Source organism: Thermobia domestica, chromosome 9 (genome assembly GCF_964235325.1).
Source record: "Thermobia domestica chromosome 9, izTheDome1.hap1.1, whole genome shotgun sequence".
Lineage (NCBI taxonomy): Eukaryota > Metazoa > Arthropoda > Insecta > Zygentoma > Lepismatidae > Thermobia > Thermobia domestica.
The window spans coordinates 246,140,714-246,155,898 of NC_137462.1; the positions used below are offsets into that span (position 1 = coordinate 246,140,714).

At 35.6% G+C, this 15,185-nt stretch overlaps 1 protein-coding gene across 4 annotated transcripts in view; it reads right to left on the reverse strand.

Moving 5' to 3' along the window:
• The window catches only part of LOC145660653 (uncharacterized), a 295,153-nt gene that overhangs the window by 32,126 nt on the left and 247,842 nt on the right, over window positions 1–15,185 (reverse strand). For 3 of the 4 annotated variants that reach the window (XM_081725965.1, XM_081725964.1, XM_081725967.1), the window contains 4 exons: window positions 10,497–10,656; window positions 6,684–8,704; window positions 2,720–2,869; window positions 1,925–2,118 (listed from right to left, as the gene is read on the reverse strand). In XM_081725965.1, coding sequence (XP_081582091.1) covers window positions 1,925–2,118; window positions 2,720–2,869; window positions 6,684–8,704; window positions 10,497–10,656 — 2,525 coding nt within the window. The remainder of the gene's footprint in view (window positions 1–1,924; window positions 2,119–2,719; window positions 2,870–6,683; window positions 8,705–10,496; window positions 10,657–15,185) is intronic. The other variant, XM_081725966.1, reaches the window with a different exon arrangement.

Genomic DNA, 15,185 nt, shown 5'->3' on the forward strand with positions numbered 1-15,185 from the left:
CTAGAAGATGAAATGGGGAGCAGCTAGGAAGACAGTAAAGTACCAGTTAGCCATCACTAACTGGTGGGGGAAATTCTCACAATTACTGACCTGATACAACTGTTTCAGTACATGCAGTATGAGGTATAAAAGTATGAAGTATAAAAATATACTCTGAGATTTCAGATTTTCATGACCAGTTGGGTAAATAAAGGACTTTTTCATGGCTTTCATGACCACTAAGCAAAATATATGATTTTTTCATGACTTTCATGACCAGTAGACACCCTGATGTACTATGTACAAATGGATTGTATACAAATTATTAATTATGATGTAACGCTCTTAAAAACCAATATTATCTATCAACTCAAACGGTATTCACCTTGTACTCATCTCATATTTCACATGTGACTAATTCGCAAACATCATGAACTTTTTTTTTTCCTTTTTTACTTGTTAACGTTTGACAATGATTAGTTAAGTCGTGTGTAAAGTATTACGTATTACTTACTGAAACGATGTTATATGCTAGTTTAAAAATTCATTCTATTGTACATTACGTATATTGTCACGTGTGAAGTTATACATTATAAAAACGAGCCAGGTATGTGATTCACACAGTAAGACTAATATCATAATGATTTTCAAAATAGTAACTTGTCTTTATCGTTAACGGAGGATTAACAGAAGTCCTATTAGCAACCGAAGTATACAGCGGCACATACACAGCTTCACTAAAGGGTACAGTGGCTCAGGAATAAAACGTTCACGTTTGAGAGTTCGAACACTAATTGTATTGGATAATCACTTGAGATAGAAAACTTGTGTGTGAGCTTTCGGGCTTTCATGCGAAGTGTTATTCTACCTATTTTTCACTGCATTAATCCTTCTGTCTTCACTGATTTAAGTTTATTTATTTATTTTTATGCACGTATAGTAGGTGCAAGAGTTTCACCTACGATTGAATTTTATTCCACCGACACAGAACGTTTGAGAAGGATTTAAAAAGAAAGAAAAACAAAAGTAAATTACGAACACATTTACGCACCCACAGGTTTTCGATTTATAGGAACAAAGTGATAAAATATTAATGTGTAATCACAATTTTTATTTAAAGTGTTTGACTATTATGGGATATTTCACCGTCCGTTGTTAACACTAAAATAAATTAAATTAACTTAACGACTGTCTCCTTCTAAGTTACTGAATACAAAAATTTACCCCATTTATTTGTATAGATTGGAATCTATTTTTACTAATGCTACTTTTGAGTTTTACGTCCCACGGTTATGCCGGTTAGGCTAAAGGAGACGGTGATGATGAGAAATGAATGAAATGGTGGAATGAAGAAAGTGGGAGGAAACGGGAGCACACCGAGAAAACCCACACACACGGTGTTTGTCCACCACAAAGTTCACTTGGCGGGAGCTGGGATCGAATCCGGGACCCCACGCACCAGAGGTGAACGCTCTACCACTGAGCCACCGCGGTCCCCCTTGAATAAAGAGTTGAGAAAACGACTCATAGAATATTGTATTGTATGAGAAAAAAAATGGGCATTACGTAAAAATGATGAAAAACGACAGGAAGCTTTCGAAACTGTGAGTGTGGAGAAGAATGAAGAGAATTAGCTGGGTCGAGCGAAAAACGAATGAAAGGATGTTAGAAATGGTGGGGGAGAAAGGAACAATTCTAGATATTATTAAGAAGAGGAAGAGAAACTGGTTGACACACTGGCTAAGAAGGAATTGTATAATGAGAGACGTGCTAGAGGGTATGGTGGCAGGAGAGAGGGAAAAAGACTATAATTAATGGACGATATCAAAACAGAAAAAGCGACTAGAAGACGAAGAGATTAGTGGAATACCATGGAGCATGGAAGTGACCTGCCAATAATGGCAGAATCCCTAATAGTTGTTATTGTTGATGATGATAATCTTACCTTGCAGATGAGTAAGCTGTAGAGGAATTTCTTATCCTCTCTTCTGCTAAATTTAGTTTATTCCTCAGGTCATTTATCTTCTCTTCTTGTTCTAAAGCTTCCTGGGTATAACTTTCTTCCACAGATACAAGATGAAGTCTTAATCTTTCCAATTCTTTCTGTAGAAGTGACTCCCTTTCCCTAGAAGTTTGGACCTTTAAAATCAATACAAAAAGTATCGAATTTAACTTGAGTTAAATCTCAAATTCTACAATTCAACGTTCAACTTAAAAAACAATGAGTATTATTAAAAATGCTTATGGTATTTTATTATAGATAATTGTGTACAAAAATTAGTTGAATAGTAAGTATATATTTGAAGCACCTATTGATATTCAGAAGAGAATTAATAGTATAACTCAATATTAAATTATTTACGTTGCTTGGATGTTACGTTCACAGTATCGTAGCACCTGAGTAATTCATCAAATCTAAAAATATATTAATGAAGTAACTTACACTTTCTTTAATTCATACCCTATAATGGACATGTATAACAAAAGAGTATCTGATTTTATAATGTTTACAATAATTTCAACCGCTATTTAAGTAATTCTGTGACAATTTATTTAAAATTTATAAAAGTAAATAAATAAATTTATAACAACGAACAAAAAATATTAACCGGAACTATTATAACAAATACAAAATCTTGTGCACCACCAGCATAAAACAAGTTCTAGAGAGCGCATTTTCCTGCATGTATTTTCTCCGAAGTACCTAACGAAAGCAACCAGAACAAACAGAAAATTATACCTCATTTTGTAGAAATTGTATATTATGTTGCTGCTGGTTTATAGTTGTTGATAATTGCTCATTTTCATTCTGTAGTATTTGCATTTGCTGAGAAAGAACATCTATGTTCTGAAGGGTTTGTTTATCAGATCTACCTTCCTCTGAAGTTTCCTGAAAATATAGACATCTATATATTAATAGCGGTGTGCAGTGGCGTATTTAGGGAGGGCTTCCGGGCTTAAGCCCCCCCCGAAATCTTACTTACTATAGTAAAGTATATGAAATATCTTGCAGAATTTTCACATTTTCAGGCAAAGCCCCCCCCCCCCTCCGAAACAAAATCGTAAATACGCCACTGGCGGTGTGTATGAACAAAAAGCTTCATATCCAAATTGAAAGTGACTATGTTTGTAACTCTTAATCTCTTGAACCACTCGACCGATCTCGGTCAAATTTTTGACGTATATGTAGTTCTAGCCTGGAAGCGTTTTTAGCTATTTATTTTGACGTTAGAACTTAGGGGAGGGGGAGGAGGGGAATTATAAAAATAAAATGTAACAACTCTTGAACCAAACGACCAATCTCCATCAAATTTTCAACATAGATGACGTTCGTGCCTGGGATGGATTTTACCATTTCCCTTTGACGGAACAACGTAGGGGATGGGGAGGAGAGGGAGATATACAAAAATCAATAAATATAAAAATGAAAGTGACCATGTTCTTGAGTTAATAACTCTTGAATCAGCGGATCGATCTCAATCAAATTTTTAACATAGACGAAGTTCGAACCTGGGAATTTTTTTATTTCATTTTGATGGTAGAACTTGGGAGGGAAGGGGAGGACGGTAACTATATGAAAATGAACAAAACTTAGTAATTCTTGAACCACCCGACCGATCTCGATCAAACTTTCAACATAGATAAGGTTCGGACCAGGGATGTTTTCATCATTGTACTTTGACAGCACAATGTAGAGGGGAAGTGGGGACATACGTAAAAAAAAAATAAATAAATAAATAAATAAATAAATAAAATAAAATAAAATAAAATAAAAATAAAAGTGACTATCACGCTTAAACCACCGAACCGATCTTAATCAAATTATCAACATAGATGAGGTTCTGACCTGGGTTGGTTTTTATCATATCCCTTTGACGGTATAACTTAGGGTAGGAGAAGGGGAAGGAAGAGATATATAGAAATAAATAAAACTTAACAACTCTTGAACCACCTGACCGATCTCAATCAAATTTTCAACATAGATGACGTTCGAGCCTGGAAAGTTTTTTTTTTTTTTTTTTTTTTAATTTCACTTTGACGGTAGAACCTAGGGGAGGAAGAGAGGAGGTTAATATATAAAAATAAATAGAACTTAACTCTTGAACCACCCAACCGGTCTCGATAAAATTTTCAACGTACATGACATTCGGGCCTGGGATAATTTTTATCATGCCATACCCCGCAACATGGGGAGGGGAGAGGGATATATATATAAAAATCACCGAAAATGACCAATATCTAAGAGCGCTTTAGTAATAGTAAAACCGGAACATATTACAATTTTTCCTTAATTTAACCCAGCGAAATCGGGTTGCGTCTTAGATTCGAGTGATTATCGAGAAATTTTTAATTAAATATTCTATCAAATATTTTACGTTTTCCGATATCAGTAGATAAAAGTGAAGACTATAACTGTTTTAATTTACTTATTACAACTCAACGAATAAAAGTACATATTTACTTCGGCATACCTTGTTTGGGTTATTAAGTAGAAGAAGTGGCGAATTTAGAATTTTGTTTCGGAGGAGGCTATGCACAACAAGGGGAAGCAGGGCGGGGGGGAAATTGCCCACTTGAGTTTGAGAACTAAATATATTGTAATCGACTGTCTACTATTATACTAGCAAAAAACGCGAAACTCGTATGTCGGTGGAGAATCTTAATCCCCCCAAGGCAAATCTAAAATGATGCTCCTGCAAACACATGTTGAACATTTGTAATCTAATCTGAACTTAACTGATTTCATTTTAGAAAAAAAGTGGAAATATTTAGTTTTATCTGTGTATGTTTTTCCCTGAAAGAAAATGTTGACACCAGTTGAAGCTGAAATATACTGATTGCAGTTTTAATGGCAAGAATTGCAGACTGGTGAATCTTATGTGATAAGATAAACACAAAATTTAGCAGTGAATCTTAACTTTTATTATATTCATAGAAGCATCCTCTTGGCTTACCTAATTTCCCGAGCTACTTACTCTTGATTTTCTTTAATTCAAACATTTACCTTTTTTGTTTATAATTAAACGATGTAAATATTCCTTTGCTATAATAACTAAAGTTCCGTTATGTTGATATCTGTGCAAGTTGGTGTGGAAACACCACTTTCACTTATCAACTCCTCTTAGTTTTGGTGTTACTGACGACGGCCGACTTGAATCACAATTAACAATGGTCGAAAGTATGATAGGAGAAGCCAAAGAAACAACAAAGAAAAAGAAACAGAAGAGTAGAGTGGATGAAAGAAAGAAAAAAGAACGCAGTTCTTACATGGAATTAAATTTGACAAATTTAGTATTATTTTTGAACAAGGAGCATAAGAAAATTGAAAGTCAATGAAATTCTTAGAAATGGTAAGAAGGATTATTGTTGTACGTGGAATGAGAAAAACAAATTTATTTTAGGAAAAGGTTTCATATTTGGAAATATAGTATTATGTAGGTTATAATTCATAAACCATACACTTCTTCTAATGAAACACACTAGGGATCGTTGGGTTAGAGAAGGCGGAATAAGTAACATTTCATGGTACAATAATAACTGAATACTAGAAGCACTTAAATCGTTACTGATCACAGTAATGCGATCTAAAAACTAATGATCATCCTGCCAGCTTTAACAACATGGTTGCTTCACAAAATCTCCATCGCATCCTATGATTCCTCTTCTTCCTACTCTATGATTTCATATCTCTATTTGGGTTATTTTCCTAATGAATCGTTGGTCATTAAAAGAATTTCCTTTCATGCGTAAATACTTGTGTATACACAATCAAAAATCTCAAGTGTATTAATAGAGAAATATTAAAATTAACAACCATTACTGATCAATGTACATAATATCCAATATCTTAAAATGAATGAACTTTAATATTCCATAATTAATTTAACAGATACTAACATTACAGTTTATTATCAAAACAATTACGGACGTGATTCAGGAAGTAATGCCTCCAAGCCCACTACTTGGCCAATAGTACTGCAAAAATTATGAACTGTTTAGCATTAATGCACTGATGTTTAGGCTATAGAATATCACTTTCTTCATCTTCATCTCTCTTCTCGTTCCAGAGTAATGGAGCAATCCATGGCATTCAGTGGTGATGTCTAGTTGAAACAGCGGGTTGTCATTGAATTTCTGACTACGAAAGGTTGTGCGCCCAGGAACATTCATCGCCAGCGACAAGTCATGGATACATCATCACGACCCGGAAACGAAGCGGCAGTCGATGGAGTATCGCCACACGTCCACTCCACCATTATTATTATTATTAAAAAAAAAAAATCAAAGTTGTCTCATCTGCTGGCAAGGCGTTGTTGACATTCTGCCTCATCCTGCCTATAGTCCGGATCTTGCGCCCTGCGACTCTTGGCTATTCCTCAAACTTAAGGATCACCTGAAGGGCCAACACTACACTTGTGAGGCGGAGGTGGAGGCAGTACTTCGGCAATAATGTCACCAGCAGCTACCACAATTCTTCGCCAACGGCATGTAAAACCTAGTTTCGCGTTGGCTCAAGTGTGTTACCCGTAATGGGGACTACGTTGAAAAATGATGCCACCATTTGTAGCTAACATTGCAAGCTTTCCACTGATACCTGTATCGGCGCTATCTGTCAAACACAAATAAAACTATTACCTTGGAGGCATTACTTCATGAATCACCAGTATGTTATGAGAGAATAAAGGAAAGAGAATTCTATTTACCTGCGATACCATAGCTGATTCTGATGTTTCACAACTTTCAGTAATTACATCATTCACTGATCTATTTGGCTTGTCACTCAACTGTATTTTCAAGTCATTCACTTGTGTTTCCAACAATTTCAACATTTTTTCTTTGGCATCTAATTCATTTTGAAGAACATGAACGGCTGAAAGTTTTTCATTTAACGTTTCATTCTTATCCCGTAGCACAACTTCCAGTTCTCTCACTTGCTTTTCAAGATGTTCCTTCTCTTCCACCAATGCAACATATACACTTTCTTTAATATGTACTAACCCTGCTTGCCTATATTTCTCAAGTTCAGCTTGCAGTTCTATAAGTTTATCTGCCTTTTGTTTCAGGCTAATTAATTCATTTTGTGTACTTAATAACGTCTTTTGTTTATCTTCATATAGTTGAATTAAATTTGTGTGTTCCTCCTGTAGCAATTCAATTTTCTGTCGTTCTGTGGCTAATAAATTATTCAATCTCTGAATTTCACCGTGATACTGTACGTTCTCTTGGTGTTTTAGCTGCAATCCTTTAATCAGTTCTTCCCTTTCATCCTGTACTTCTTTCAGCTTCCTGAGCAAGGCATTTTTTTCTTCTAAAACATTTTGAATACTTACGTCAGATGGAGAATCTTGCAGCAATGACAAAAGAGATTCTGTCTTTTGTTTCAACGATTCGATTTCCAAGTCTTTATCTCTAATGACTTTATTTAAATTAACGCATGTTTCTTTTGTCATTTGAGTTGCTTCAGCGTTTTGATTTTGGTGCAAGAGTGTCTTGTTATCTTCTTGAAGTTTCGCCATAGCAGCCTTCTCAGCTGCTACTATTTGCAACAAACGGTGATTTTCTGTTTTAAGCTGACCATTCTCGCGTGTCTTTTCCTCCAAAACGGAAAGAATTCTATGCCTCTCAGTCTGTAGTTGTTGGATTTGTTCCTCGCTTTCTGCACTACAATGAAGTTCGTAACAGTTTTCACTTACTACCGTTGTATTTTTCACTTTCACTCCTTCATTTATGCTTTCTTTCTCATCTACATCTTTATAATCGTAACTTAAAATTTCTTTTTTATTGTAACTAGATCCACATTCTTTACAGACGAAATTACCATCTTCTTCATTAGCAACTGAATGCGAGTCAAAGCTTTCTACCTTTAAACGTAACATTTTGCACTCTTCTTCTATGCAAGCCTTTTGCTTCACTATTTCTTCCAGATTAGAATTCTGTGATATGTACTTGCTTTTCCATTCTGAGACTTCTTTTTCCAAGTTCTCTTGGTTTCGTAATCTTGCCTCGGCAGTTTGTAACTGTTTCTTCAACCGCTGACTCTCTTCCCGCAATCCGGCACTATCAGCCTCTAAGTTCGTTCGCGCTTCTCTTAACGCCTGAATTTCGGACTCCAAAGCACTGATTTTCTGCTCCTGGACTTCAAAATCTTCTCGCTGCTCTGGTATAGTATCCAACGAATGGTTATCCAATCCAGTGCCAAACCTATTAGATTCGTTTACTCCGTGCTTCATTTCTTTCAACATAAGTTCTTCAACTAACTTTTGCACTTTTTCTTTTAGTTCTGAGCATTCGTTTTCTAAATCGACATTTTCAGTTTTTGTTTCATCTAAAGCATGACCTAAATCCCTGGCCTCCTTCGCTAGCTCTGAAACTTTTCTCTCTAACGTATCTTTTTTCCACTTATATTCATCGCATAGCTTTACGATCACTTCGACTATGTCCAGTATTTTATCTCCTTTCTTGTAAGGTTGTTTCTTGGGCAACTCAAAAGGCACAATTTTCGCGATTTTCGCTTCATATTCTTCTTCAATCTTTTCTCTGTACTCGTTCATTATTACATCTTCATATGGATTTTCATCTCCTACAGCAACATCAACTAATTCTTTTGCGCTTATTTCTTTTGCCTGGGCAAGTATTTCCTCATATAACTTCCTCACTTCTTTTAATTCATCTTTTAAACTTTCATTTTCAGTGTGAAGATCGTTTTTCACAGCAAGAAGCTTATCTGGAAATGAAATGAAATTAGTTAATTAAAAAGAATTGTACCAGAATTTATTGAATCACTGAAACAGAAACATGTCAGAAATCTACTTTAAATGCATTAACCAAATCAATCAACCCAATTTTCTATGTAATTAAAAGATGCGAATCTTTGAGAAGCTTGAATTTCTTTCTCATGAAAAAAAAAAAAAAAAAAAAAGTTAAAACAAAAAGAAAAAATTATAAACAAATAAAACGAATATTACCAAAAGAAAGTAAGCTTTATAATCTTTTTACATTTACTTTTGTTTTTTGTTGTAGAAGAGAAAAAAATACCCACTTGCTTAAAGTCGTGTTGGCATCGATTATCATTGCACTCACTTTACTTACTGGCCTAAAGTATCACTTTGTGGTTGTACATTGTTTTACATTCTTAGCCAAACCCTTTTTGTCTGTTTTTTTTTCTTTCTTTTTTTCATATTTATGTTTTAGTATTAATCACTTTCCCTTTAAAATGAAATAATAAGGGACTTATCGACAATTGATTCTACATATGATAAAACCATATCTAGTACGTTCTTCTTGTGCTACTTATGATTGGACATTCCGGTGCAATTTCAATTAAATCCTCTAAAGAAGTTATTCTTAAAATATTAACCGACTTTTTTTTTTCGTTTTCTCTTCAAGAACTTTTGTTTGCTTTTGTGTCTTACATATTCCACAGTCTTCTACACAGAAATCACATACAGTGAATAAGAAAATGCAATTTGTACAAATATTTGTTCACAGAGAAAATTTGCTTTACACTCCATTTTCTCCTTACTTCCTTGTTTTCTTATTGGTGGCAATTTATACAAGACAGACAGATATCATGTAAGATATTCACCTTCTTTAAGTAAAAGGTGTATTTCATAACACATACGAAGTAAACCTAAATCGTAAGCATCTCTTATTTTTCTACTATTATTATGAACCTACGTTTTATACTCGTATAAGTAAGTTTAGACAAATAATTTTAATTGGTGCTTTTACGATATTTTCAAAAGATACAATCTTGTTGAAAAGAACCTGGCCACACCTCTCTCCAAAGAGTCATATTCTCGAAACCTACATAGCTTGATTGAAGTTCTCAATTAGATAAAATAAATTTATATTTGTCTGATTTAATTCAGTTATGGACAAGAATGCAGATTGTCGTACAAAGATGAAGTTTTTTTTCTGAACAAGATACATCCATATTTAAGTTCATAAACTGCTGCATCGTTTGATACTTCATTTTCACAAAATCAAGTGGTCAGCAACCCAAGTGACTGCTTGATTGCAAGAAACCTTTGTCAATCGTTTAAGTACTTTAACTGCAAAAAAAGACTTAAATTTTCAGTAGAATTTATTATTTTTCTTTCTTTCTTCTTTAATTATCAAATTTTCGGTAAAAAATCTATTATTTCCTTAATAGTCCTATGCTGGATTTACTTCTTTTATGATTTACAATGACAAAGATAATCTTCAAAACTTAAGTGTTTAATACATTCTATTAAATGAGCAATATTTACAAGATGGACTCATTACTTTTCAAGTCATTACTTATACCTGATAACAGTGAAGAACGAATGACACTTTCATTGGATTCTGAATCTGACAAATGGATTTTAAAAAATTGTATACACACCAGAAAAGTTACCAGTATGACGTTCTAAATCAGGGATTTCTCAACTGCAAGTCACGTGTGTTTCTGTTTAATTCATCCTTTTCAATTTCTACTTTATAGACTGCCCTCCCATAACAACTAAGATTTACAATCATATTATAATCCTTACCAATTGCAGCTTGATTTTGTTGGTCCAATTCCTCCAAATTATTCAATAAACTACTGTTTTCATTTTTCAGTTTCATCAAGTCATCCTCTAAGGCAACCACACGCTGAGCTTGCTCTTCAAACTGGCTTTTCACAGCTTGTTTTTCTTTTAATAGTGTATCCTAAAATACAAAAGATAAAACACACATCGAAACAAAAGCTACTTTGAATAGTGCCTCTATTCTTAATTTTTATGTAAGTGGAAAATACAGATGGTGATCAGAAAAATGGAAACACCTAAACGAAATTGCAACTTACCAGATTAATATGGTGTCGGGCCACCTTTCGCCTTCAGAACAGCCTTGATGCGACGTGGGATGGAGGCATAGAGGTCGTGAATGGTAGCAAGTGAAATTTTACACCATTCCTCGTGCAGGGCATCGGTCAGTTCTGTGAGAGAGGATGGAGGTGGAAATCGTCGCCGGAGTCGTGTTTCCAAGACGGACCACAGATGTTCAATTATGTTGAGATCTGGAGATTGGGCGGGCCAGGGGAGGTGTTGAACTTCATCCCGATGTTCCTCAAACCATGCTGCAGCAACGCCAGCTGTGTGAATGGGTCATTATCATCCTGGAAGATGGCGTCATTGTCCGGGAACAACATCCGGACCATAGGATGCAAGTGGTCTCCTAAAATTGCGACATAATCGTTGGCAGTGATTCGTCCGCTAAGTGTGACCACAGGACCCAATGAAAACCGTGATATGGCGGCCCACAGCATCACCGAGCCGCCTCCATGTTTCAAAGTTGGGCGGAGACACTGCAGATCATAAGCTTCTTTGGGCGTTCTCCACACATAAACACGGCCCTTGGTTGGGAATAGGGTGAAGGATGACTCATCCGACCATATCACACGTTTCCAGTCCTCAACGGTCCAAGTTGCATGGCCGCGGCACCATTTGCGGCGTGCGAAAGCGTTATGGTCCCTGATGAGCGGTTTGGCCCGTGCAACACGACCCCGTAAGTTCATGTCATGTAATTCGCGGCGGACTGTGATTGTCGAAACAGGGTGGGGGAGGTGCTGATTGAATTCCTCCGTCACTTGCTCCGCAGTGGCACGACGGTTCTGCGTGACAATGTGCTTTAATACCCGGCGTGACCTGTCACTCATGATTTTCTTCCGCCCACTGTTCCGCTTCCCCGATGTGGTTTTCCCGTGTGTTGTGTAGGCCGTCATCAACTTCGACACTGTCTCACGCGACACACCTAACACAGTAGCCACTGCCGTCACACTCACTCCACATAACCGCGCACCAACAATTTGCCCTCTTTGAAAATCTGAGAGGTCTCCCATTTTACACTACCTCCGTCTACTGCAGCCACTGGACATTGCTGTTCCACTGCGTCTGGCGTAGTATGGAGACCGACCTAACACACCAACACCAGCGGTCCGGCGCTGCGGGCGCCACGACACCACTGCCAACCCATACATCTGACGTGTTGCCATCTGCATGTCTTTCCATTTTTCTGATCACCATCTGTATATTTCAATTTTAAGGTACTATACTAAATATTTTATTATTCAACTTAATTACACAAAAAGGTATCAAGACTAATTGATTAGTTATAATTTAATGTCCCTTTCAGCACCGAAACTATATGTGATAGTACGTACTACAACGATAATGTGTATTTACCATGTGTTTACTTCATTTATATTATGTAATATTCAGAGCAAAAGTGCTATTTCACCTAGAACTAGCCACATAGAAGAAGAAGAAAAAGAAGAAATGTTATAGTGAATGTCATGAATAATCTTGTTTTGTAAATGTTTATTTTTCCGTCGCTAGGTGGAAATGTTTATTTAATGGTTGTCATGACAGTGATCCGGTTGCTAAGGTAACAGTTTCGTTACCATGTACTTGCTATCTTGTAGGTAATTAGCAAGATATAACGAGCCTAGACGTCGTATAATAAGGACATGTATGGCATTACTGTAGTTATTAACACTTATTGCAAAATATAGTGTGTTTACGTGATCAAAGCGTGTGTGCAATCCTTTTTATATGGAGTATATTATAAGATTTTAGCAAATTGAACTGTTGTGGCATATCGTTATACTACTAGTAAAAGTTGGATCCACTTTTCACGTTTACATCGAAGGTTAATACCACCTCCATGACTGAAACCAGGATAATGTACACAGAAAGCACACATATTAACTACTTGGCCATGAAAAGGAAAAGGGAAAGCTTATATGGTATACAGTAGAAAAATTTCTGAAATCTTATTCCCGAACTTTCATCATTTCGTTGGTGAGAGTCTCATCACTGAAAACTATCGGATAAGTAGTGAGGGTTATTACTTTCAGCGTGGAAGATTTAAGTTTAATTCCAAGTGGGAGCTCATGTGATTCGAATTTTCTGTTACGCTACAGATCTACGTCTCATCGGGCCTCAGTGCTGAAGAAAGACACTAACCTAGAACAACGAAAACAGAAAGAACTTAACAAAGTTATATAATAGTTGGAACGAAAATATCCAGAGCGGGAATAGAAAATTAATCACTGACCCGGAAAAAGTAAAAACAATCACACTATGAATGCTTTTGCTGAAGTGCTTTATTTGATACAGGAAGGAAGAAGTGGAAGAAAGAAAAACTGAGAAGCTCCATGAGCACCATGTTGGAATGCAAAATCATATGGTCACATGATAGTGTTACTAGTTGTACGTAGACAAGTTCAATAGAGGACGACAAAGCCAATGGGACAGGCACGAGTGAAAAAATAATAAATCAAAAGAAAAGTTTGTATTATATAGAAAAAAAAAAGACTTAATTGACCATTCAGGGAATATCTTTCGTGAACAACTGCCTCAAAATCTATTCGTCAGCATTCTCCAACTGAAGATAGATAGACTCAATTATCAGGAAACAATTCCGCAGAGGAAAAAAGTCATTCTACAACTTTCTTACCCAATACCATCCCAGCCTTTATTCTCTACAGAAACCAACACACCTTGTTTACTCCATACTCATCACTTCACCTCAAACAGAAACGCATTACCCGACCCTTCTTGAAGTCGTACCCGAAGATTCCCTAACCCCTATACCCTCATTATGTAATACCTTTTCTGTATTCGATACCCGTTACGAACACTTTATCAGAAAGGTAATACACGCTTCTGTCATTCCGATAGATGCAATTCTTCCGACATAATTTATATCCTTACATGCGTTCATTATCCAGGCTTCAGCGTTGGCGAATCTGTAATTCCTCTTCCGATTCGCATTGCAATAATCGATTCTCCAGTAGCGTTCAAATTCCACATCTACCTTTCTCAGAACACAAAACTCATCACAACAGTACATTTGACCACACTTACCTCGTATCCCGAAAATTCTTCCCCCAGAATCCTCTATGTCCCTCATTAAGAGATATAAAGACATTTATATTATCGTCCTAGTAATGAACCATCCACCCTGATGATCTGAACCTGTGTAACACTGAACCTAATACATACACTCAGTTTCCCATACTTTATCTTTGCTGGTATATTTTAACATTTTACACGTTATTATTATAACCTACAGTTACTTCACCCACACGCTTTTCATTCTGTTTTGTCTTTCGTTTTTTATTTTATTACTACACTTTCATACTTTTACTTCCGAATCGTGCAAAAATTAAATTCAACATTACAACCGATTTACACGTTTCACTGCTCATGGATATCAAAAAAGTAATTTTTCGACATTTGTCCCTCTGTTTGTCCTGATGTACACTCGCCTAGAGGCAATATCGTTCCCCGTATCTCAGCCAAATTTTAAACTTTAGGCTTTTACGTGATTTTCCAGAGTTTTTTTTAATTTTGTTCCTACTCCTAAAAATAAGGGTAGTTTACTGGAGAGTGAAAAATCACAAATAGCTATTTTCTCAGAAACGGCTCTAACGATTTTGTTTCATAAATCAATTTTTCAATAACAACCATACATTGTGGTTTAAGCCATTCACAGGAATAGACCGTGCAGCAGTGGTTTACTTCTAGAGATGAGTTTTTCTGGACTATTTCCTCAAAAAAGGACTCAAGTGAATTTCTTCGTGTTCTATAAATATTTCATTAATAACCTGACAGTGTGACATAACTCATTTATCCTGGGGAAAAAAATCTACGAGTAGGATTCATTCTTGGAGAAAGACTTCTTTACAAGTTATTCAGGCGATTCTATTAATATTTCATTAATAACCTCACAACGTAGTATAACTCACTTGTCCTGAAAATATACGAGGAATAGTTTATTCTTGGGGTGAGTTTTTTTTTTCAGATGATTTTTTCTAAAACTACTCAGGCGATTTTCTTCATATTTCATAATTAAATATTTCATTACTAACCGGATAATATGACATAGTAATAGGTCCTGAAAAATCTACGAGGGCTAGTTTTTTTTTTTTTTTTTTTTTTTTCTCGGACGATTTTATCACAAACGACTCAGGCAATTCTGTTCAAATTTCATAAATAAATATGTCATTATTATTCCTATAATGCTGTATAAATTACATCCATGAAAATGTCTTCAAGAGAGAAATTACTTTTTTTTTTTTCAGTTTTGTAAAATACGATTTTGTTGTTCTTTTATAAACAAACATTTCACTAATAAGCTTAACATATGACATAAATAATTTATTATGAAAAATCTACAACGAATGGTTTACT